General features: G+C 33.3%; 1 protein-coding gene across 49 annotated transcripts in view; it reads right to left on the bottom strand.

Moving 5' to 3' along the window:
* Positions 1-27,070, bottom strand: part of Rims2 (regulating synaptic membrane exocytosis 2) — a 544,765-nt gene that overhangs the window by 170,510 nt on the left and 347,185 nt on the right. For 28 of the 49 annotated variants that reach the window (XM_045144630.1, XM_045144647.1, XM_045144632.1 and 25 more), the window contains 4 exons: positions 26,262-26,375; positions 17,347-17,412; positions 4,679-4,858; positions 3,695-3,804 (listed from right to left, as the gene is read on the bottom strand). In XM_045144630.1, coding sequence (XP_045000565.1) covers positions 3,695-3,804; positions 4,679-4,858; positions 17,347-17,412; positions 26,262-26,375 — 470 coding nt within the window. Of the gene's footprint in view, positions 1-2,855; positions 2,889-3,694; positions 3,805-4,678; positions 4,859-17,346; positions 17,413-26,261; positions 26,376-27,070 lie in introns of all 49 variants that reach the window. The other 21 variants (XM_045144650.1, XM_045144656.1, XM_045144626.1 and 18 more) reach the window with 4 other exon arrangements.

Here is a 27,070-nt window from a genome sequence, read left to right as displayed (position 1 = left end):
AGGAAAATATTCAAACAATTTAGTAAATTAAATATTCTGAATAGTTGCCTGGATGCATTATATTCTAGATCTTCATTAAAAAATCAGATAAACTTTAAAAATTAGGTGTGAAAAACAATCTACATTCATAAATGTAGAAGCCAAAATCTTAATGGATATTGAAAGGCTATAAACCATTAAGTTATTTATTAAGACACACAGTAGACAGACCTGACTTGATCTCCTCTCCCTGCTTTTCTACCCCTTCCTCTTCCACATGCCCAACTTCTTCAATAATTTCTGTATTTTCACCAGTAAAGAAAAAGATAAGACCAGGTAGATGTATTTGTAAATTTTAAGTGAAAGAAAACAAAGTATTCATAATGATAAAACAGATGACTCTAAAGAGATTATTTTTTTTAAGTTTCTGACATGTTATATAAAATAAAATATGGTTACTGTTATTAAGTTATCACACTGTCTGATTTAATGATAGCTTCAATTTGTAAAATGAAAACTGTGATCCCCAGATCTACAATATGTGGATAACTAAGAATATAAGGGAAATTCATATATAGGTATAAATATAACAGCTTTAAAGTAGATATATATATTGTTTACAATTTCAAATATATATATATATATTGTTTACAATTTTGGAAGTTGTCAATAAAAATATTAAAAAAATAAAATTAATAACACAAGTGCACATTATTATTGTCATGTTTTGTTGGCACTATTAATGTTGTTACCATTTCTTGAAACAATTTGCAGGACAAGAAAATTGAAAATAAAATAAAATCCTCAATAAGATTAAAAAAAAAAAAAGTAGATATACTATTAGAAAAACTATAAATTTTCTTTTATGGAATGAAAAATGACCTTACAAACTAATTTTTATAAAACTACAATACATCAAATGTAGGATAAAATTAATATTAATAGTAATATTGTACACATTACATTATATTGTATTTTACATATTATTCATTTATTTTGTTGGGTTTTAGCAAAGAGGAGATGAAAAATAAAAACTATGATCAAAATCAAGACATATGCTATTTTAGATTATTTTATTTAACTGAAAATATAAAAAATATTCAAAACAATAAAAAATAAAACTTGCCCATGTTGGTTGCTAAAGATCAGAAAATAACTAATTTAATACTTGCGTAGTAAAAATATGCCATTAAATTACCTAAACAACTGTTTATAAATTAGTTCACATATAATTTGATTTGGACCAAATAGTCTATCCTGAATTGGTGTTGCTTTAACTTTAATTACAAGTTAAAGACTTTTGACAGAAGTCTCAAATAATTCTTTTAAAATTGAAAAATAATTACACAATCTTGCATCTCCTGAAGCTTCTGTACCAATATTTATGAGCATACTACAAAATTAACATTCCAGTAGGTAAAATAAATGAAAATCCATCTGTTTTAAACAAAAAAGATAAGGAGGGTCTGGCTCCCCTTTCCTCTATGAAAAAAAAAATATGTAAAAGAAAAATCACAATTGGGAACCTTGATAAAAATTTAATATTTTAGTAAATAATAAAACAAATCATAGTGTCTGTGTATATGTCTCTTTGAACCTTTATAAACCATGACTTTCCATTTCAGCAATACAGTTTGTTATTTAGTATATTTAGCATTATAAAACAGAGCTGCTCAGATCTGAATAAACAAACATTATAAATGATACATAAATTGAAGTTTTAAAAATCATGGTATAAATTATTTTCTGAATTCATATGCAAAGAAATGATGTTAAAAGCGTACTTTCAAAAATTTTGAGAGGACAAAAATCCATACTATTGGACTTTCCATAAGAAAAACTGATTGAAAATTATAGGTTTTCAGACTTATACAAATAATTAAGACCAACAAAAGTGGTGCTAGAATATATCAGACAGTTTAAGAGACAACTAGTCACAATAGCTTTATGCTACTCAAAACTATGGAGCAGAATAAATGAAAAGAACCATAAATCATGAGATGATAATCATTCAGTCACAACTACCAGGATCACAACTTCTACCAACAAGGTATAAAAGGCAACAAGATTACTGCTGCTTGAATGCAAGGCATTTGATTTTACCATAAAAACCACAGAATGACAAGATTTTATTTAGTGGCACTTCATACATGATTTGAGTTAGCTTTTCAGCTTTCAAGTTCATATTTCATGGTTCACAAATGATGTATCAAGTTCTACAGTGTGCTAAGAATTATTCTGTGTGCTAAATAAAAAATAAACATTTTCATAATTTTATATTACCCTAGTAAATGTATGATACTCCATATTTCACAACTCAACATTTGTCTTAAGCATAATTCACTGTTTGATAATAAAACTGTACCACATTGACAGACTGTAAGGAGTACTGCTCAACATAAATAAAACATGAGAAACATAAGCCACACTCACTATTTAATTCAACAACTTTCTCTTTTAGAAAGCCAAATTTAATAACTAAAAGATCATCATAAATACAAAATGAATTATATGATGATAAATATAGCTAGACTATGTGTACACCTCAATGACATAAACACAGACTGCAATTGACATGTCTGATTAAAGATGAAAAATGAAGTTAAATATTTTACAAAAAAAACAAATATCCAATTATCTAAAAGAAGTCAAACTCTTTGCATATTACTTTATACGCAAAAGAAATTTAACTTCATGGTATTATTTCCAAATAAACTAAAAGTTGAATACTTTTTCAAAAAATAAAAACCAAAACAAATTTACTATATATAAAACAATACAAAAGAAAGGACCTCAATTGCAGTTGGGTTAATTTTTGCTGACATAGCCCCCAAAATGGCTTGCAGCACAAAACAAACCCTCCTTTATGTACAGACCTTCATAAGGTTCTATCTCCTTGACTCCATTGTCTAGGAAAAACAAAATACAAAAAAAAAAAGAAAGAAAGAAAGGAAAAACAAAGGAACCAAAGCATAGGGGTTAAAAACAATAGAAGTTTCCACAGCTATAGAATGTATCACTTATTAAAGAAACCTTAAATGGTGATTTGTATATATATTTATATAGTTTTGTAAAACATAGTTAGCTACCAATAGCAAGATCCTGATTTTTAAATGATGTTTAAATTATTAGATTCAGCTATCCATGCTCTTACAGATCCTTTATCCAAGAATTTATAGATATTTGAAAAGCATGTTCATTTGTATGAGCAAATATTGCTTCATATGCAGAAAATTTGAAATTATTAAAAATATCAGTACAACATGCATTTTTCTTTGTGTATTCATGATTACCTTTTGGTTGCACTCCAGTTTTGAGAAGAATCCCCAATGTTGTGCATCAGCTAACCAGTCCTTTGCAGTGTGTGAAAATTGATTTAGCTAGTTACTAATAAACTTTATGTAATTACTAATAATTATATAATCTTACATGCAACAATGAAATACCAACCAATCAATTAAGAATATTATTGATTTTTAAATGCATCTACTTAAATTTGAAGTCTGTTAAAGAGGAATAAAGGTGCCCTCTTTTACCTAGAGGTATTATAAATTTTACATACAAAATATATAATAATATTCAGAAATCACTACTGTGAAATACAGCCAAGGAATACAATGAATAAAAGAAGATAATTATCCAAAGATAAGAAGAAATCTTGATTCACCTTATTTTCCATGTGTATTTCCTATATGGCATTAGAAATCAAACTTACTTCTCTCCAATATTCCCTTCGGTGGAAGCTGTGGAAGTTGTCGGCCCCTTCGTCCTGCCACTGGAGTACTAGATGGGCTTGTCTGGACAGACCCAGTACGGGGATGAGACCTACAAAATACAACATTAATACTTATTTGCAATGCAAGTTAAATACTGTTAATACAGTCAATTGTTTATATGATAGCTGTATAAGCATAATTTTACAAGCGGCTTAGCTGCTGATTAAAAGGTTAGCAAAACAGGACAAAATATGAATAGTTGAATGGTTATTTAAATATTAAAAGATGTTTATATTTTTATGTAATATGCATACATACACACATACATGCACACATAGCCTTACAATAAAGTCCATGGAATAAGTAATGTAAGTTACTATGCTATTCATAAAAGCAAGTGTAAAATTCTGCAGCTCAAAATATAAAAGGTGAAATTTTACATGTCTTTCTACCACTACAAAATTATTAATACCTTCCAGCCTTGACCAAAGACATTTTTACTTAAGTATAGGAAACACCCCTGTTTTAGTAAATATCTCATAAAACTACAAATAAAACACTGAATAATTCAAAATTCAGCTAAAATTATTACTTAATATATAATGTTTGTGTTGATAAAAATAAAAATACCTCATCTTATTTACTGTTCTTATGATGATTACTACAAACGTGATGTCTAATGAACACAAGTAATTTCTCATTCTGTAGGAGAACATAATAGTTATGAGGGGCTTTACTTAGACTCCTGATTAATGAGAAATCACAAAACAAATGCAATCAGGACAGTTAAACAAATTACAATGGTAATGACACACTATTATATCCACTGAATATAAATAGTGTGTTTACACTGACAAGGTTAGTATTGACTTGCATTAGTGATCAGCCAAAGATGAGAGAAGAGACCATTCAGCTGTTGGGAAAATAAAATGGTGTGCTGGCAGGGCAAAGAGGGAAGTTAGTCTGATTGATTTATCTTTCACCTCGATAAGGCAGGTGAAGGAGGGGCAGATCTTCCAGTCATTAATGAAGGCATCGACCTCATGAGGTTTGTATCAGGACGTTCAGAGGATCTGGAGCGGGTGGTGGTCCGCTCAAGGAGAGGCCGCTGTTCTGTTGATCTGGATCTGTGATATGGCTGTCTATCTGCTGCTTCACAATCCCTGAAACGTTAGTCAGAAAGCAGCTCAGTTGATCTTTAGTGCCCTTCTGCTATTTGGTTATGATGCATCAAACTGATTTTGAAAAAGGAATCTTTTAAAATTATTGTGTATGTAAAGAAACGTTTTCACCAACATATTCTGAGCAAATTCTCACTAAGCTTCTTAATTCTAGTGCAGATAGCAGTAGCTGCTCAGTCAATCAATGCAAACCATACTGCTTTAAAAATGAATTCGCTAAACATAACATGTAAAGTATGTGATTAAAGGAATTCAATAACTTTCCCAATTTTTTCTAAAGAATGAAATAACCATGTAAGCAATAACACCCAACCTTGAGGCTGATTATTAGCATGCTGAGTAAACGCTTATAGCAGAAGCATAATCTACTGAAACCCTGAACATTTAAGTTGAAAAATCAAATGAGGTTGTAGGAAAACAGGGCAGCTTTGAAGTGTGTATCCATATGTAAACATGTCCTCCACAGAGACACTGCTCTGCAGACTATTTAGTCAACCATTTCTCTAAGAAATTTCACTATATCAACCAGTTCAAAATGGGTATTGATTAAATCATACTAAAATTATCTTGAAACAAAGTGATCTATTTGACCACAAATATAAAACATTAAAGCATATATTTGTTGAAGGAAGAATGCTTCAATATAATCCACCTATTGAATATGGCTTAATGCTGTGACACATAATGCAAACAATCAATGCTTCCCCAAAGCATCAGTTCTGGCTGTAGAACATAAAAATAATACATATGCCAACATACACTTCAAATTAGTATTTTCCCACCCAATTGCAGCCACAATAATCTAAAGACAGGCATTAAGCCCATCAAAAACTTTCACCACTTAACCTGCAAATTTACTCAACCTTATGCTTAAAACGGAAAAAATGCCAGCAAGTATGGAAAAGAAAATAAGATATTACATACAATATTGTACTAACAAACATTAGATTAGAAAACTTATCATAATCAACAAAGCATATATTAGCTATACATTATTTTTCCTAGATCTGTGATTCCATAAAATAACAAACATTTTAAAACTATATCTCCAAAAGACAGAATTACATATTGTTATTGTACTGAGACTGTAACGAAGTATGAGCCTTGCACTAAAATATCTTAATAGTATGTTCAACAATTCCATTGATCAACTTTGAAGATATAAAAGTTTTCCTTTTATTTTTCTATTTTTGCATGTATACTCAAATGGGCATAAGGCAAAGTCCTCATATGTATTGCTGCCTGATGTGTTTGGCGGTAATTTCATAGTACCAGACTAAATTAAACAGTTTGAAACTTAATCAGTACCCTGAAATGCAATACAACACATAGGAGTATTCATTTTCAAGCATTAATTCTATTTGTCCTAGTCATTTTTGATGGTATTATGTCTCAATATTCAATATAAGCATGTTAATAGTAACAAAAAATAAAAATAATAGGGCCCACTCTTGAGAAGCAAAGTTATCAACAAAGAAAGTTAGAGATCAAACAGATGCGACAGTATAATCAAAATGTTGGGCTGTTGGAGAAAAGGTGGACAACACACAAAAATAGATAAAATTTTAGTATGGATAAGTTACTGATGATAATGAAAATTACTTAAATGAAAATTCAAGAAACATTAGAAAGTACACTATAGAAAATGTTAAAAAAATTAGCTCAGAATCAGTTTATGAAGATTGCAAATGTCTGGTTAAGAGGCTAACACAGGAATTAATTTTCATTGAGACCAAACAAATCTTCAGTACAAAGGCAATTTTTAAAGAATAAATTCATAAAAATATATTCGGCTGCAGTTCATGTAATAAATTAATCTAGAAAAGTGTTCTCACATAAAGCGATGGGGAGTAAGTAGAGAAGATACGTATATCAACACACTATAAAATCACAATTTGCAAAATATATGCTATGCAGTTTTCAGAATATGCTCATATACAGGTGCATACAAACAGAATGATAAAGATAGACAGAATTTCAGAGGTCATATAACCCAATCTCTCATTTTTGTAATGAGGAAATTAAGCTTACAGTCTTGTGCACAGGCTCATAATTTGTTTCTTTTTAATGGTGAGGAATTTCACTTCTCAATAATTAATAAATAAATCACCATATATGTTCAAGTAAAGAGGCAAAAATCCCAGAGAATTTTTCTAAATTTCCAGCCTCCAAAATGAAATGTTGAACTATTAAGACAAAAAAGAAATACTCATGGAAAGAAAGATTAAAAAATTCAGGTTTGAATTTAAATTTGTGATGTGTTAGAAGAATATATTTGTGCTGATGTCATTCAATTAGTGAAATCTGCCTTGTAAAGAAGAGATGTAGTTTGAGGAGTTACTGTTGGAACTAAAATTATATTAACTCATTTGTTCATTATTTCAATACATATATGTGGAGTGCATATGCTACATCAAGCACTACCCCAGGTAGTAGCACTTCTGGTCAAAGACACATCATGGTAGGATATAAAAAAAAAATGTTGCCCACAAAGTGAAAACTTGTAAAACAGGGGGAAAAAAATGACTGAAACATAACTGTCAAGAGGTAGAGTAAGAACAAAGAAAATTGTGCCCTAGAGAGTCAAAAAATGGAAAATAGTGGGCTAGAGAAATAGTTCAGCACTTAAGTGTGTAGGCCAGAGGGTGTCTGAAACTGCCAGAGTTTTAGTTTCATTGGGCCCACAGCGAGCACACCGGCCCATAACCCTAATCCCATATGGGAGCAGAGACAAGAGAAGTGTGGGAGCCCTATAAGCTCCAGAATCAATAAAGAGACCCCAACTCAAAAAAAGATCTGCTAGAGGAGCAGGACACCCAATGTACTGGTCCAGCCACACACCACCACTGAACATATGGGGTGCCACACTACAACAAAGACATATCAACTCCACTAAACCTCGCAACACACACATACATGTATGCCAAAAAAGGAACTCAATAACAGCAGATACACACTCATGCTTACACAATACATTCACAAAATAAAAATATGAGTTAAAAGATTTAATATTCATAACTACTGGAAAATCACTTCAGTAAATGAGAGAGATAGAAGTCAAAATAGAGATGATGTAAGCTAAGAAACTGATGGAATGAAGGAAGGACATACATAAAAATTAGAAAGATGTAAATAAGGTATTCAATTGTGCATGGGTATATTAGGTTGTATTCCTAGCAGTCAGCATGTCAGGAGGATTTATTTGATTGTGGGCCAGCTACAAAGTGAAACCATGTACCTTCCAAATACACACACAAACACACACACCATTTCAAAAAACTAACCAAGCCAAAAGAAAGTCAGAGAAAGGTAAAAATGGAAAGGAGTATTTTCTTGGTAGCTGGAAGGAGTGGCAGGATAGGAAGAAGGCATTTATTAGAAAACCTTCAATATTACTTTGTAGAAAAATAAAATGAATAAAGGAAGAGAGATATATAACAGGTATAGGAAACTGATGAAAATTACAGAGAAATGTAAAGATAATAGAGATAAAAACACAAACCAAAGTGTGCTAGAGAAGAAGACAGTTTCAGAGAAAAACTGGCAATGATACAGACAAAAAGATTTACAAAAAGGATAGTTGAGAAAATGTGGGTCATTGACTACAAAAGTATTTACTAAGGTATCTCAGAACTATTTTGCAGGTAAGGTAGATACATATTGAAGAACAATCTCCATTATACATAGCTTTTTAAGATTCTTTTTAAATTGGGGTTCTATTATGGCCCCAGAAGCTACAGATAAGACCATATTGCCCATCATATGTGGTATTGAGAAGCCTTCAACACTATTCTAGAACAAGGTAAGAGCCTTCCCCAACGCCTTATCCTGTTCTGAAAATAAAACAATTTTAGATAAACTGTATATTTCGAAGTTAATCATTTACATCCTGGTAATTTGTAATTCTTATCTTCCCCCAAAAAAGTTTCATTTCAAAGCTTCTCATTAAATATATATTCTCCTACAGGCTATTCTGTCCTAGTCACTTCCTCTAATTCTCTGCTAAATTTTTGTGAATTCATTCCAGTGTTAACAAACGGATTTTACGTATCAATTTTTGTGCAGAATAGTTTCTGCAGATACCAGTTTTAAACAACAGTTCCACTATGCAGTCTACTTTCAATGTAACTCTTCCGTACAGTCTCCCCTTCCCTTTCCGGTGTAGCTCATCCGTGCAGTCTCCCCTTCCCCTGCCGGTGCCCTCATCTGTGCAGTCTCCCCTTCCCCTTCTGGTGTGGCTCATCTGTGCAGTCTCCCCTTCCCCTTCCGGTGCACCTCATCTGTGCAGTCTCCCCTTCCTCTTCCGGTGTATCTCATCTGTGCAGTCTCCCCTTCCCCTTCCGGTGTAGCTCATCTGTGCAGTCTCCCCTTCCCCTTCCGGTGTAGCTCATCTGTGCAGTCTCCCCTTCCCCTTCCGGTGTAGCTCATCTGTGCAGTCTCCCCTTCCCCTTCCAGTATAGCTCATCTGTGCAGTCTCCTCTTCCACTTCCAGTATAGCTCATCTGTGCAGTCTCCCCTTCCCCTTCCGGTGTAGCTCATCTGTGCAGTCTCCCCTTCCCCTTCCAGTATAGCTCATCTGTGCAGTCTCCCCTTCCCCTTCCAGTGTAGCTCATCTGTGCAGTCTCCCCTGCCGGTGCACCTCATCTGTGCAGTCTCCACTTCCACTTTTACTTCCAGTATAGCTCATCTGAGAAGTCTTCATTTACATTGTAGCTCATCTGTGGTGTCTCTAATTCCAAAGATGCTCATCTGTATAGTCTCCACATCCAGTCATGCTATTGTGTATTCCCCAATTCAAGGGTAACTCAGCTGTAGAGACCCAACATCCAATAGAGATCTGTGCCATCTCAATGGCCAGTGTAGCTCATCTGAGCAGTCTTCATTTGCAGAAGCTACATATTCTTTCACATTTCAATCCACAGATCCTGGATAGGAAGCTGGCTCCCTAGAGACAATTCTGACCCATAATACTGCTGTCATACTGTGCATAGTCCTTCTTCGTCTGAAGTACAATACTTAGCTGAAGTATCCATTATTAAATCAAGATACCAATATCTATCCACTATTTATCATTCTTGTAGTCATTGAAGACTTCAAGACCTGGTTATCTGCATGCTTTTTATTCTTATTTCTATAGTTATAATAGGAGATCCCAACAAATATATGCAAGAAATTGTTGCATAATCATGAACCTCAATCCCTAGGTTTTCATAAAGTCAAGGACTCTCTTGTTTTCTTCCTGAATCAACCCTCTACTTCTGGGGTAATAATGTGAATCTTAAAATTTGACAAAACTACTCAAGTTCAGAAAAATAATGTCTAATATCTCAAATTTTGGTTTAAGCATTGATTTTATCAGAAATCCCACATCATCTCTCTATTAACTGACTTTTATTTGATAGTTTCCAATCCTTGGTCTCACCAATTCTTTTCATTTTCTTGCCTTTCTCTCGTGTTCACCCACCTTGGGCTCACACAGCACTTACCTAAACCTGGTCTTCCTATGTGAATATACATTGGAATCTTAACACAGGTTTAATGTCACAATGTGATTTCTCTCCATTAATATTCTTTACTTAGCTCTGCTTCCATCATCTAATCTCTTCTTGTGTCAGCAGCAAATAACATCTGACTTCTGTTCACAAATTCCATTTGGGTTTATCTAATTCCTACCAAATCCCCTGAGGTTTTTCATCCAGTCATCTTTCTTTTTTCTACAGTTTCATCATATCCTTTGCTAACTTATCCGTCAGATCTTTGGGCACAGCAACAAGAAAATTAACAGAGAGAGAGACAGAGACAGAGAGAGAAATGGTACTGAGAGGTAGAATGTGCTACAAGAGGCAGAAATGAAGGCACAGAGCTATCAAAACTCTATGAAGCCATGATGATTTCATCATGAGTCCTAGACACCTGACATAGAGCTACAGCATTTGTTTAGCATCTGATCTGCCATTTTGAGTTTTTAATCTTGTTTTAATCCCACTGTTCCTTTCTATGCCCCCATCCTTCCCTTTTGGAATGGGAAATGTATACTTTGAGTCGTTGAATATTCAAAATATATAACCTACTTTTTGTAACTCAGACACCTCACCTTAAATCAATGTAATTCCTGTTCATCTTTTAAAGATAAAACAGTTATTTTCTATATGAGACTTTTACACATATATTCATGAAAATTGCCAACAAGAATATTAAAAAATAAGTCAAATGGGGCTAGAGAGATGGCTTAGCAGTTAAGGTGCTCACCTGTGAAGCCAAAGGACCCAAGTTCAATTCCCTAGTACCCAGGTAAAGTCAGATTCACATGGTGGCACATGTGTCTGGAATTTGTTTATAGTGGCTAGAGGCCCTGGTGTGCTAATTCTCTCTATCTGTTGGTCTGTCTGTCTATCTATGTAATCTCTCTCTCTCTCTGTCTCTCAAATAAAATAGTTTTTAAAAATCAAGCAAATGCCAATCAATGTCAGTGATTCCTTAATAAGCTACATATAGGTATAAGTTGAGATAACTGCTAGGAATATAAGTAAGGTATTGGGATACATGAGGAGAATATTTATTCAAACAAAGAATAGATTTTTAACATATGATAGTTATTAAAGAGTAAGGAACATGAAATACATACTAAACATGTTTGTTTAAATGCTGACTTTGTTTTAAAATGAAAAATGAATCAAGGGTAATTTTGTACTAATCATTATAACCTACCCAGGAGAAAAAGTTTTGATTCCGAATATTAGCTAATAGGAAGGTTTATGCTGTTAACTTGATAGGACCTAGAATCACCTAGGAAATGAGACTTTCAGAATGCCTTTGAGTAATTATATACATTAGGCTAATCACTGAGAATGCCTATGAAGGATTATTTGATTAGGTTAACAATAGTGGGAAGACCTATTTTAACTATAGGTGTCATCATTCAACAGATTGGGTTCCTAGACTACATGAAAAAGAGAAAACTTGAGTACCAACATTCATCACTTTCTCCTTCAGTGACTAATATGACCAGCTGCCTAAGGCTACTGCCACCATGATTTTCCAACTGTAAGCCAATTTTTTATGTTTTTATTTATAAATTATTTGACAGAGGGAGAGAGTGAGAGAATGAGACTATGGGCATGTTAGGGCCTCCAGCCACTGCAAACAAACTCCAGACATGTGCGCCCCCTTGTGCTTCTGGCTAACGTGGGTCCTGAGGAATCGGACCCAGGAACCTGGGTCCTTTGGCTTTGCAGGCACATGCCTTAACTACTAAGCCATCCCTCCAGTGCTAAGCCAATTTTTAATTGCTTCTTGTCATGAATTTGGTTACAGCAAAGAAAAAGAGACTAATACAACTAAAACATGTCTCTCCAGTAATAAAGTAAATTTAGGAAATATTGTTTAAGCCTCTACATTTCTGTCTAAAAATATTTTTTCATGTATGGGGCTGGAGAGATGGCTTAGCAGTTAAGCACTTGCCTGTGAAGCCTAAGGACCCAGTCAAGGCTCGATTCTCCAGGACCCATGTAAACCAGATGCACAAAGTGGCACATGCATTTGGAGTTCATTTGCAGTGGCTGGAGGCTCTGGCATGCCCATGCCCCCTCCCTCCCTCCCTCCCTCTCTCCCTCCCTCCCTCCCTCTCTCTCTCTCTCCCTCTCCCTCTCCCTTTCCTTCTCCATCTTTCTCTCTCTGTCTCTGTCTGTCTGTTGCACTGAAATAGATAAAAATAAAATAAACAAAAAATATTTTTTCATGTACAATTTTATCTGTGAAATGTATATTCTTTCAATGAGCTAGTTGGAGACTGAAAAAGTCACATTTCAGGTCAAAATTAGATAGGAGACAAAAATTGGCAAGGCAATCAGTGTAAAAGAGCTCCAAAAGTTAATGCGTTTTTATTCCTTGATTAAAAGCAAGAAATGCCACAAAGCTTGCAGAAACCTGTATGTTACACCGTCCCGGAATGATTTCCAGATTAAGCCTTTGCCCTTCCTAGAGGACAGAAATGCTAATTTCTAATTTCTAATAATTCTAAGAATTATGTCAAAGCTGTAATATCTAGTCTTTGTCCATAGGAACTAGATGACCTGGTCTTTATCATGTAGCCATGCCACATAAAAAATCCAGATCTGAATCTTGAGGTGGGCTTCTCAAAGCCCCTCTTGCCTCTGTGGGCAAGATCTTTGCTCTCTTCTCACATGTGGTTTCTCAAACCCCCTTTTGTTTCCAGGGGCAAGACCTCTACCTTGCTTCTTTCTCTTATGTTCTAGGCTTAAGCCCACTTCTCTTCATTCTCCAAAAGCTTTATTAATATCTTCATGAGCCTTATCCACTGGTCCATAGATTTCTTTCTTTGAATTCATACGACAAGGATACAGGAACACTCAAAATTATTGGTGCATTGGTATAGAAGGAACCCAAAATTTGTGTATCAATACTATTATTCCATATTTGTTCTTGCTACTTCCTGCCTTGTGCATAATGCTCCTAAAGCACTAAGATATTATATTTACCTGGTGGTTAATTTCTGGTTGACAACTTAACAGGAATTAATATCACCATGGAAGCAAATCTCTGGTCATATCTGTGAGGGATTTTCTAGCTTAGGTGAGGGAAGCCACCCTAACTGCAGGCAGAACCATCTCATGGGTTGGGTTCCTGGACTGTATAAAAAGGAGACATTGGGCTGGAGAAATGGCTTAGTGGTTAAAGTGTTTGCCTGTGAAGCCAAAGGACCCACGTTCAATTCTCCAGGACCCACATAAACCAGATGCCAAAGGGGCACATGCAACTGAAGTTTGTTTACAGTGGCTAGAGACCCTGGTATGCCCATTCTCTCTGTGTCTGTCTCTCTTCTCTCTCTCTCTCTCTCTCTCTCTCTCTCTCTCTCTCTCTCTTTGCTTGCAAATAATTTTTTTTTTAATTTTAAAATGGAGAGATCTAGCTGAGCATTCAGGATTCACTACTCATTACTTCTTCCTTTATGATGTAATGATGTGGTGCTTCCTGCTCCTGTCAGGCTTCCCTCTGTGATAGTTTGAGTCAGGTGGGCCCCATAAACTTAGGTGTTCTGGATGCTAGGTTCCCCAGCTGTTGGCAATTGGAAATTAAAGCCTCCTGGAGGCAGTGTATTGTTGAGGGTGGTCTTATGGGTAATATAGCCAGTGTAGCCTTGCCAATGTTTGGCACACTCTCCTGTTCCTATTTTCCATGTTAAGTGGACCAGGGGGTGATGTTCACCCACTACTCATCCCACCATTTTCCCTACCATCATGAAGCTTCCCCCTCGAGTCCATAAGCCAAAATAAACCTCTTTTTTCCCATAAGCTGCTCTTGGTTGGGTGATTTCTACCAGCAAAGTGAACCTGACAGCAACACCCTCCATGATGAAATCTATTCTCTGGAACTGTAAATTAAAATAAACCTTTCCTCCCTTGAACTGATTTCTCATCATGCATTTTTTTCACAGAAAACAAGAAGTAACTGATACAGTTTATTACTTGTTAACTCCATCTGGAAATTCCAGATACAATACAAACTATGGCCCAGTTATTCATAGATTTCTTATCTAAGAGTAGATGCTACTTTGGAACCCAAGGTGAAAGACTTGATACTTAGAGATTCATACCCCTCAACATAAAGGTCACTTTTCTTTATAGATGATCAATGACCTTGGCTCAATTGGTGAGAATTTATATATTTTGTTCAAAAATCATTCATTCTGTAAGACAAAGAAGACAATGAACAAAACTGAAACTTTGCCAAATAATAATAATATGTTAAGGAAAATGGAAATATTTCTAAGAATGAATAACAACTTCTGGAGATGGAAGTAAGTTAAGAAAGGTGAAAACTAATTAGGAAAAGGTAAAGGAGTAAATATAGCAGAGTGAGAAGTCTGGGAAGTAGGGACAGAAGAGGTTAACAGGAAGGAAATAGAATCAAATTATATTAAATTCATGTATTGGAAATGAGGGGTACAGTAACATTTGAAATCAGGCATGAAAGATAAAACTAAATTCAAGTGATGGTGTCAATGAGAGTGATTAAAGGATAAGTTCATAATATCCAAAATAGTTAAAGTAGAAAGTGAGTGCTGAGTCTGGAGAAAACTGACATTCCTCATACTGGTGGCAGGAATTGTGATGGAAAAGAAGTCTAAAGATACATGCTAAAATTACCAATATTAGAGATACTTACTAAGTGAAAAACAAATGATCAAACTTGCTTTTTAAGCAACAATGGAAGGGAATGTTAAACTGAAAATTCAGTATAGCATCTGTAACTTCTATGGAATAAGCAGTCTAAGAGAATGTAGGGAGATTTAATGTATAAATCCAAATAGCCTGGTCATCTGTGCTAGTGACAGATTCATAGAGATTTAGTTTATTACTATGTTTGAAACTTATGCACATTCTTTTATATGTAGCAGAGCAATGATGAAATATAGAAATCAATAATGATGAGGATAATGTTCTTAAAATAACAAATAAACTTCATTTTATAAAATCTAAACAAAATATCTAAAATCCCATTGGACTTATTTCAGGCCTTTATAAAATTCTGATGCTTCTCCAATCGCACACATGCTTCTTTTTCTTCCATTGAGTTACTTTGGCTTCACTTGTTTTATCTCAGTAACCTATATGGCTGTCTTATTTATTTATTTTTATTAAGGAGATTAATACATGAATATAGTATAATTTGATTGTACTTCCTTCCTGTTAACCTCTTCTGTTCCTACTTCCCAGGCAAACACAGTTAGGCATTTAATACTTGTTTTTTGTTCTATTTTAATACAAACATTAATGATCATGTTTCTACTGATTAAAGTCAAGTTAATATACAGAAAGATGATTTAGAATGTATCCAAAATAATAGGCAGATGTTGAAAATTTGAATAAATATATGAAACTGATAAGCTACAAATTAACAAAAACTTTATCTCCATTAAGGAATTGCAAAATTTAATAAGACAGATGAAAATGAAAGTAAGACATCTATAATGTGACAAATTATTTCACTTAGAATGAAATGAAGAGGAACAAAAGTACACTAAGACAATAACCAGCAAGGTTTCACACATGAAAGTCATGCAACTTAAGAAAAAGCTTTTGCTACTTGTCAAGATGAAGGTATATAGCCACATTTTAAGGTATATGCATAGTTATTACAATGAAGAAATAGAATGTATTGTACAACCACAAAAAGAAAAGATAAAAACAAAGTACTATTAGTAAAACCTAGTCTAGCCTAGTCTGAAAATTTAAAAGAAAATTAAATTTAGCAATAACAATTTTTATATTCTTAAATTTCTATTACATTGATTGAATAACATCACAATTACTTGTTATTAGAAATTTATTGACAGTGCTATCTCTTCAGTGTTCTTCCATATAAAATCATATAATTTCAAACTATAAGAATTTACTGAATAGTATATTTACATTTTTCTAAAAACTATTATCAACTCTTAAGTAATTTAATAGGGGTAAAGGAAGTTACACTAGCTCAACTTACTTTTAAACAACAATCAGTATAACAAAGTACAACACAAAATTTCCAAGTACCCCAGGTGAGTCTTCCACCATGTTATCAATGTCATGGTAGTCTCTGCCAAACAGGACTCAAAACGTCGTTACATATGGCTTTGTAGACTTTCTTCTTTCCTTCACTCTCTATATATTTCTCTTTTCTATTAAGTTCCAGTAACTGAGATTTCCTTCACATATAAATTTACACATAGACCTTACCATCAATAATTCACTGAAAATGTCCACCTTAGGAGGAACAGTAGTAGGGTTGAAAAGAAAAAAATGTTTGCCCACAGAACCAACATTCTCCATAAGCCAAGACCATCTGCTATAAAGGAACAGATTGCAACTACCTTTGAAAGGGTGATCATAACAAAACAAAGTAGCCCTTCAAACCAGACTCCTCACTTTATGAGTACAGAAGTCAGGAAGCAGGTTATAAAGACAACTACAAAGAAAGCAGTATTGGCCAAATATCAAATTGGGAACTCTGCTGAGTAAGGTGACTGTCAACTAATTCTGATATTAGAGCTTAATCCCAAGTGAAGTGTTTTTTATGATAATAAAAAAGATGATCCTAGTTCATTTAAAAGGAATGGTATTTTGTTTGTTTGGTTGGTGGGCTTTTTGTGGTAAGGTTTCACTTTAGTTCAGGCCGACCTGGAATTCACTATGTAGTCTCAGGGTAACCTTGAACTCAAGGCAATCCTCATACTTTTGCCTCCCTAGTGCTGGGATTAAAGACATGCACCATGACACCTCGCTGAGGAACTATTTTTGACATTCTATCACAAATATCTTCTATATTTTTATTTTACAGTAAGGATAATAATTATGTAATTCACAAAATATCCCCACATGTACATATTATAACAGAAGTAAAAGTGACTTACATCACATAGACAGGAACATGCAATTCTACAAACAGACTCAATTGTAGGAAAACTATACCTGCCATCCCTGTGATGATGCTCATTGGTCTGACTGTATCTGGAGCGAGGTAGAGTAAGAAAATGACTGCAAGCATGGCAGAAACAAGAATATGAATGAGATTAAGGAAAGAAGTAAAAAAAAAGTATAGTTTAATTTTAAAAGCTTGATTAAAACAGACAAGTAGATAGTAAGTAAAGCAAATGAAAGTTGCTACTGGAAAGTCTGCCTCTCCTTGCAATGTCCATTGTAACACAAAAGTACTAAAAATTAAAATAATCAAATTATGCTAGAATAAAACACAATGGAAATAAGCATCTAGATTTTAAAGAATTATATTTTAAAATAAAACTGTTATAAATTATCTCTTTAATGACTGCAGTGTCATTTTGAAAACGTTCTGCTATAGAGATGAGGACACAGCCAGAGAGAAGGTTTCCAATTTTTTAAGAAAGGCACAAAGAGAAAAAATTTAAAAACAGAAAAAGACTAAGAAAGAGGTGCTACCTAACATCTATAATACTTAGAGACTAAGAAAAGAGGTGCTACCTAACATCTATAATACTTAGAAGATTTTATGAGGTAATTTACTAATAATTATAAATAACAAAAGGATTAAATCCCATTTAAAAAGAAGAAAGTAGTCAGGTGTGGTGGCACAAACTTTGATCCTAGCACTCAAGAGGCAGAGGTAAAAGGAGAGTTCAAGGCCACCCTGAGACTACATAGTAAATTCCAGGTCAACCTGAGGTAGAGTGAGACCACCCTACCTTGGAAAACCAAAAAAATAAAAATAAAAATAAAGAAGAAGAAAGTGACTCAAATTATTTTACTTGGTTAGTGTATATTAGATGTATTGGATATTATCCATTTTCATTAACTACTAGTTATTTTCTATTTATTATATGTTATTACTTCTGCTATATGTCATGCTTCATGAATATCAAAGAAGCTGGAGCAATATGCTAGCCTTCTCATAGTTAAGGTTCATTCTCTTCCCATTTCACAAATTTACTTTTTTTTTTTTTAATTTGTTTGTATTTTGAGGTAGGATTTCACTATGGTCCAGGCTGACCTGGAATTCACTATGTAGTATCAGGGTGGCCTTGAACTCATGGAAATCTTCCTACCTCTGTCTCCCAAGTGTCAGGATTAAAGGTGTGCACCTTCACTCACAGCTTCATTTTTCTTTTTTGTTTGTTTGTTTGTTTGTTTGTTTATTGAGGTAGGGTCTCACTCTAGTCCAGGCTGACCTGGAATTCACTATGGAGTCTCAGGGTGGCTTTGAACTCATGGCAATACACCTACTTCTGTTTTCCAAGTGCTGGGATTAAAGGTATGCAACACCATGCCCGGCCATTTTTATTTCTTAAAATCTTCAATGCCAAAACATCGAGGCATAACAAAATGATCATTATGCTTCACGAAACAATGTACACCTTGAACTCTTTAAGTTCAATCATTCTAACTCTAGCTAGAGTAAACATACATATATTTATATGTTTGCTCTTCTTTGTGATTTAGACTGAAAGAAATACTATTTCTAATCCCTACAGAACTTGCTTCTCTTGTTTTCTTCTGCTTTTCCTTCCACATATCATGATATTGAAGCTGCTATTCTTTTTATCATAAAACATCCTAAAAATCATGTCTACAAATATTGTTATAACTTTCTCACTCCTCTTTCATACTTTAATAAAGTTTAATACAACTGACTTCTGCCTCTCCCAGTCTCGTAAAGGTATCCTATAAATATTATCTATGAAATACTAAAATCTTTTTCAGTTTTCTCAATCTTCATCACACTATACTCATCTGCAACATTAGTTATTAATTTTTTCATTTTTAAAATTGTTTTTATTTCTTTCTGTGGTGTGGGGCGGGGGGTAAGCAAGCAGGGAGTACGCTGCCAGGATATCTTTCCACTGAAAATAAGCTTAAGTTGATGGCTTGAAAACTGAACTAAGTGCCTTTAACCACTGGACCACCTTCCATCCAAGCTCTTATATCTTGATTTTTTCCAAACCACAGTTTCCTTACATATTCTTGGTTTCTGAAACAGTATTTTCTTTTGCTATTTAACAAAGTGTTTACTTTATAATTGATTTCACATCAAGTACTCCATTAAAAACTTCTTCCACGATATTTCATTTATCCCTTGCCAAGTCCTTGAAATAGTCTCTGTTATTCATACATTAAGTAAAACATTGTGTGCCTGCCCACATAATAACATATACAGCAAGTAGAAGGACTGGTTTCAAGGGCTTAATTTTTAAATTCAAAATTCTAGATGTAACATTTACATAGAAGGCCTGGTCTCATACCTGTCTGATCAATTTTGTTACCCATATCATTTATTGGGTAACATCCCATTTTTCTGCATTAATTAGAAGCAGTAGTTTCCCAAAATTAATGCCTAAACCTTCTATCTATTCAAACATCTTTCTGAAAGATATTCTTCATTTTAAGATTGAAAACTATTTCTTCTTTAACCTTAATTTTACTTTGCATTACACAATACATTTCAAGCTGTTTCCTAGGCTATCTATACATTATTCACAAAGACACTTTAGCTAAACTTATGCTAATCATGAGGAACTTTACCAATTTACACACATCTGCTACTGCATTTGTTTAATTGAAAGGAGGAGTCTGGACTGTATTCTTGAACATGTTTGTTGTTGTTGTTGTTAACGCTGTTATTATTAAAAAATACCTCTTGTTTTGAAATAATTTTAATGTAGAAGTAATGCATAGAATTCCAATAAGTCAAAATGACTCTTGCTAAAGAGGGAGTGGGAAGCCTTGGTCTCTACTTGTTTGATATCATATTACCTCCTAAAGCAGTCCCTCAGGTACCTATTCAGAACCTTTGCCTAAATGCTTTCTAAATTATCTTAATTTCAATATCCATCCTGGAATTCTCTTTTAGAAGCTAATACAGTACTTTGGCTATTTCTCTTGGAATTTCATTTTCAACCAATGGTTTAGATGTTTACTTAATAAATCAAATTTAAAAGCTCAGATTTATTTTTTATTACCTTATTTTCCACATTTAATTGACTTATGAACATAACTCGTTCTGACACATAAACAACATTGAAATATCTCTCATTTTTTCCTATTCTCATGCCACTACCATAAATTAGGATTATTATGTCTATTCAAATAAGCTTCCTAGCTTCAAATTGTGGTCCCCTCAAACCCAACTCATTCTTCACCCTATAAAGTCATATCTGTGTACATAAATTATAATTTCTGATCATACAAATACCATGGTTGAAATCATTCAATAGTTACCAATATAAAAAAAATAAGAATAGACCCCTTAAAAGTTCTATATTACTATCAGTTGTCATCTCTTTTCATTTCTCATACCCATACAAATGCCATTCATCGAGGTACAACACACTACCAAATATTCCTTATTTGAGGTTCTCTGCCTCAAAAATCTGTTCCTTTACATAGCTCACTCATGAATGCCCATCCATCTACCTATGTCCACTTCTTTTCCTTTAAAAGTTATACTCAATCTTCATTAAAGTCCAGCTTCTCTTTCAAACATTTTCCAATAAACCTAACCAAATAATTTTCCTTCTAATCTGTTCAATATTATTTATCCTCATAATCTTTTATATTTTCTTATCAGTAAACATATGATAATGTGCTTAGTAAACCAAAATAATATCTTTTTCAAATATTTGTACACAATGACTGACCCACTCCATAAATATATTTTAACATATTTATAAATATAAAAATATGATAAATATATTCTAGTGAGCCAAAAAGTAAAAATAGTACACCATTTTCATAATAAGCCTTCTCTACAAAGAAAGCAATGGATTACATAATCATGGAACAATTTATGTAAAGAAAATAGAAGAGTATAAGCTTTTTTAGGGGGCTATAATAAGAATTGTCAAAAAAGACAGTCCACACTTTAGACAGAATAGAAAATATTGCACAATAGTCATGATATTGGAATTTATTGAGTTATAAAGGTGAAATGTTTCTTGCAATGGGAGCAGGAATATATGCACATAACCTGGTGGGAATATGACTAATTTGCAATATGTTCATATATTAATGTTCCTAACAAAAGTTGTTAAATGTACTTAAACAAGGGTAACAGAAAAAGTGTGAACTTCAAAGCTTACTAAAGCTTATAATTTGATAGGGTATGTGCTATATAATAATTATGTTTATAATATTTTCCCTGAAGTCTTAATAATTAATTTTGTCCCTATAACACAAAGAAACATTTAGCAAGAAACAGCTTCACCAACATCAGTTTGCTGTATATTCCATTTCTAGTCATGATCTAACATTATCTAGCCTTTTCACTTTGATTAAGCTTCTATTGAAAACTAAAAGTAAATGTTGAAAGTCACATAAGATTTTCTGTTCTGTTTCAGTCAAACCATTAAAATCCATCAAAGATCCATAGAGGTATCTAAGGCCTTTGCTTGTATATAAGTTAGCATCATTTAAATACATTTTACACTTCATGATGGAAGCATATTTCCTCTTATTCCAAGCCTAAATGTCACCAAGTACATTGTCTAAACAGTAAATGTGCATAATGTCTTGAATATACATAATGAGTTAAAAAAACAAAATAAATTATATTTAAAATTAAATTTAGACCATTATTTGTGACTTAAAAATTCTCAGGCAGGTTAATTCATTGTAAAAGAAAGAAGATATGAAAGTAATAAATTTACTAAATTTAAAATAAGAAAAGAATTAAAGATGTGACACTCCAATAATTATGTTATATTATTATTCACAGAAGTGAACTCAATAACTAAGCTAATTTATAAGCATATTTTAAGTCTTTAAGACAACACAAATTTTTCATTGTTGATTCTCATAATGAATCACTCTGTGACTAAATTAAATTATCCTGTATGCCCCCCTTTTAGAAGTCAGGGGAAAAAAGTAGAGCAAAAGGAGGACATCAAATATCCCATTTCAAGTAAACCTAGTTTTTTTAAAGGTTGTTCTCAAAACCACAACTTAATGCAAAGCTTTCTACTCTATCTTTACCATAATATGGCTTTTTTATTTTCCACTTCCTATAATGTGCTAAGTATTATTTAACAGTATTAATTAAATTACATGAAGCATAGCTTAGTGGTTAACGCACTTGCCTGAAAAGCCAAAGAACCCAGGATCTATTCCCCAGGGCCCATGTAAGCCAGATGCACAAGGTAGAGCATGCACCTGGAGTTCGTTTGCATGGCTAGAGGACTTGTGTCCATTCTCTATCTGCTTCTCTCTCTTTTCCTCTCAAATAAGTAAATAAAATAAGATATTAAAAATTATCTTTACAAACAATTCTCTTTTTATTTATTTACAATTTTAAAAACTCAGAGATAATTTTAAATGTTCATAGATGTGTTTCTGTCAAACTGATAACAGAAGCAACCAAATAAACCACTATATCTGATGAAATAATGATGAGATTTTATGTTGGTAGTAGTTTAGTTGATATAGAATATAAGGATGGCATAATTGTGTGAGGTATCTCAGATGTCCATACAGTAAGACACTACCTTTTTAGACTGGAAAACTATTAATTGAATGCACAGGGAAAAATATGTAACTTGTCTTCTGATACTGTTACTTTTTTCCTAGTGATATATAGTGTATAATATGGAAAAAAAGCAACAAATAGAAGATTATACAACAAATAGTCTGTCATTTGTACAAATATTAGATACTAATTGTCACCTATAGACAAAAAACTCTCTAAATTCTTTCTTTTTTTTTTTTTTTTTTTTGGTTTTTTGAGGTAGGGTTTCACTCTAGCCAGGCTGACCAGAATTCACTATGGAGTCTCAGGGTGGCCTCAAACTCACAGTGATCCTCCTACCTCTGCCTCCCAAGTGCTGGGATTAAAGGCATGCCTCTAAATTATTTCTAACAGAAGGCTACATTATATTTCCAGGAAAATTATGCTCCTAATTGTGCTAATTACCATGACGTAACAAAAAAATGAGATAAGAGGTTGAAATTTTCCTTTATATTTTATTATTTAGTGAATAGTCCCACATTTAGGTTTCTGCCTCATTTGTAAAGACTATTTACTTTTCCAAAAATAATAGAAATGACGATACAGCGAGGCACATTTGAGAACCAAACATCCAGTAAAATATTGACACATAATTCTTAAACATTACCTATAAAAAAGAATATAAATACTATATTTCATCCTTATTCCACTTTAACTTGGCAAAATATAGCTATTGCAAGCAACATAATTTCTCATCTAATATAGTCAGTGTAAAAGCTAGTGTCTTCATACCCAACTTCCCAACAAGTAGCCAAATTCTTCTTCATACCAGGCCTCTAGGATATATACATCAACAAGGAGGGGCCATTGGGGAGGGGTTGGGTCACGGATGAGCCTAATAATGGTACCAAACTGCCTGCATTTGCTGAATAGAAAACTAATTTAAAAAAATTTTTAAAAAAACCTGAACTGACTGTAAGTATCTACATTTTTCGCTTAGCTGTTAAGCCATTGAATATAAATCATATGCAAGCAAAATAATTTTTAGTAAGGCCCACTATTTGCTTAAATACTATAAAACTGTTTTTAATTTTTTTTTTTAAATAAGGCCTCATGTAGGTCAAGCTATCTTTAGACTTGCTATTTAACTACAGCTGCCCTTGAACTCCTGAACCTCCATCTCCTCAATGCTGGAATTAGTGACATAGCCACTTTACTCACCTAACTGCAATATTTTAATGAAATAGTTATGGCTATGTGTTACTCTTTGTGGTAGCTATCTTCCAGTAAGGAATACAAAAATCCAATCACATACTTAGCCCTATAAGTGTGTGTGTGTATGTATGATGTATGTGTGTGTGTGTGTATAACTTATAGACAAGGAAATCAAGAGTAGTTGGGCTATTTTGCCCCAAACACACATCACTAGCAACACATAAAATCGTAGATTCAAAAATCAAAGCCAGTGGCTACAGAACCTGGTATACCCATTCTCCCCCCCCCCCCGTCTCAAATAAATAAAATAAAACATGGAATAATTTTTCTTAAAATATTTAATATGACAGCAACCAGTTCTTTCATGAGTAAAATTCAATTTTATTTTATCACTTTCTGAACAATTTAGGCCATATATACTTATTGTCAATGGAAATATTGAATTTTTTTTCATTAAAATACCACTTTATTATGAAAATTACAAAAATTTTCATTTTTTCAATAAACAAGTTTTCATTCAACAAGTACTTTATGATTTGCTTTATAAATAATCTCCAAAGATGAACAGCTCATTAAATTCTTTTAGGAAACAAAAATACCTACTAATAGGGCTGGAGGGATGGCTTAGTGGTTAAGCACCTGCCTGTGAAGCCTAAGGACCCTGGTTAGAGGCTCAACTCCCCAGGAAACATGTTAGCCAGATGCATACGAGGGTGCACGTATCTGGAGTTCATTTGTATTGGCTGGAGGCCCTGGTGCACCCATTCTCTATCTGTCTATTTCTCTCTCTGTCTGTCACTATCAAATAAATAAAAAAAAACATTTTTTTTAAAAAAATACCTACTAATAGACTTCATATGACGCCTTCCAACTCTTACTCATGCCAACATAATAATCCTTCATTTACCAAAATGTACTTGATAATCATAACTTTCTATATAATCTATGTAATCACCACTATGCCTAGGAAAAGTTAAATAAGTTAAAAAGCAGTAAAAGTAACTTCCATTTGACAGTAACACAGATATTTATTAACATGTTGTCTCTTCTTAGATTTGAGACACAAAAGCTAGCATCTGGTTGGCATCACTGAAGCTAGAAATATTCTCTATCTTAGCTTTTGGAGAAGTGTACCAAAGCAGTGGAATTGAGTATTGCACCTTACTCAGACAAAACTCCTACTTTTATAGATACTAGCAGTCATTTCTCATGTCAGTTGACTTTAAAGACCCCAACTATTTCCCCTAAAAGTGCCTTAAATATGTAAAGGATTTCTGAGTTCTGTCACTACATCATAATATATTCTCAATACTATTATTTATTTTATATTTTATCTTTCTTCAAATTTATTTGATAGTTTGGGGAATCCCATTTTTCATAAACAAACAAAGCATGAATTAGAGAGTCTATCAATTTTTAAAAACTTAATTAGTGGTAATTAATGTAAGTATTTAACATGCCATATTACTTCCATGTTTGTCAAACTAATGGAGCAAATTCATGGACTTCTTCCAAAAGGAGCAATAACAAGCATGATTCTTTAAGGTGATTAAAAGCTTAACTGAAAGCCATGATGTAAAACCACTTCATTAATCATGATAAAATATTTCCTAAACAAACCAGACTCTGTTTCAATATTTCTCCATATGAAAAGCCAAACTGATTTTTCAGGTGTACATAAAAGAAGCTCTATTGTCCTATAACCATATTTCATGAGAAGGTAAATTAATAAAATTTTAATTATCATTATAATCTCTTGTGAAAACTCATTAACTAGTTTAACAAAAGAACAAAATCACAAAAGGAAAGTGGTTTTGTTCTTGCTTGTCCCTCCTTTCCTTTTTCCTTCCTTCCTTCTTCCTTCCTTACTCCCTCTCTCCTTTCCCTCCTTTCTTCCTAAAAATACTTATACAAGATCTCATCATACTGGCCTAAAACTGGCGATCCTTCTGCCTCAGACTCCCAAGTGCTGGAATTAAATATAAGCAAAAGCACCATGCCCAGTTTTATTCTTTTCTTGCCAAAGTGTTTCTTGTGTTTTATTTTTCTAAGTAAAGTGGCAATTTCAGAAAGAATGTGGACATAGTAAAGGTATAGTTCTGAAACTAAGATAATTGACTAAAGGAAAATATGTTATGAGGACTCCTTCCTTCCTCAAGGTAGTAACTGAATAAAGTTAACAGGAGTTTGTCATACTTACCTGTCTCGATCTGGAGAGTAATGGTCATCCGTGACACGATGTCTATCCATTCTACTAATTGTATTATAATGTCCAGTAGTAGTGCGTGTCCCTCGAAGTCCCTGTTCCACATTCCTACAAACACAGCAAGAGCCATTATCCTAGTAAGCCATAAACACCAATAATAAGCAAACTAGTAATAAAAATAGTTGAAACAAATCTAACATTTCTTCAATTATTTATACTTGTAACAGCATATATTTCAGTTGACTGTCAACAGTTGACTGTCAACAGTTAATTAAAGATCTTACAGTTAATTGAAGAGGCCAAGTTAGGCTAATATGCTTGAGAATAAGATAAGGAATATCATAACAATTAGTGGATGACTCCCAGGTTTTTAAGACTGACACTCAATGACATGATATACTAGAAGAAAAGATTCATAAGGTGAATATGGGTTAAGTCTTGTGCGTGCTTGTTTATGTACTAACTAGGAATGAAGAAAGAGATGCCTTATGTGTGGCTGCCCATAACTTCAAACAACAACAAAAATCTATTGATTTATCTTTTTTTTAGTGCAACATAACCCCAATTACCACTTCATGCATTTACTATAACAGTCTAATTATTTTGTTACTTTAATTCTTACCAAGTATACCGTGATATATGGCAGGCCTACATATAATGAGCTAGTTTGCCAACCCTTTCCAAATGTTTCCATGTTAAATTGCAGTGCCACCTTCATCATACACCAAGTGAGCATTCAAATAAATAGGTAAATTATATATATATTTTACATATTTTATATATATATACATATGCATACATAT

This window comes from Jaculus jaculus, chromosome 2 (assembly GCF_020740685.1).
Source record: "Jaculus jaculus isolate mJacJac1 chromosome 2, mJacJac1.mat.Y.cur, whole genome shotgun sequence".
Lineage (NCBI taxonomy): Eukaryota > Metazoa > Chordata > Mammalia > Rodentia > Dipodidae > Jaculus > Jaculus jaculus.
This window is presented reverse-complemented; position numbering and strand designations above follow the sequence as displayed.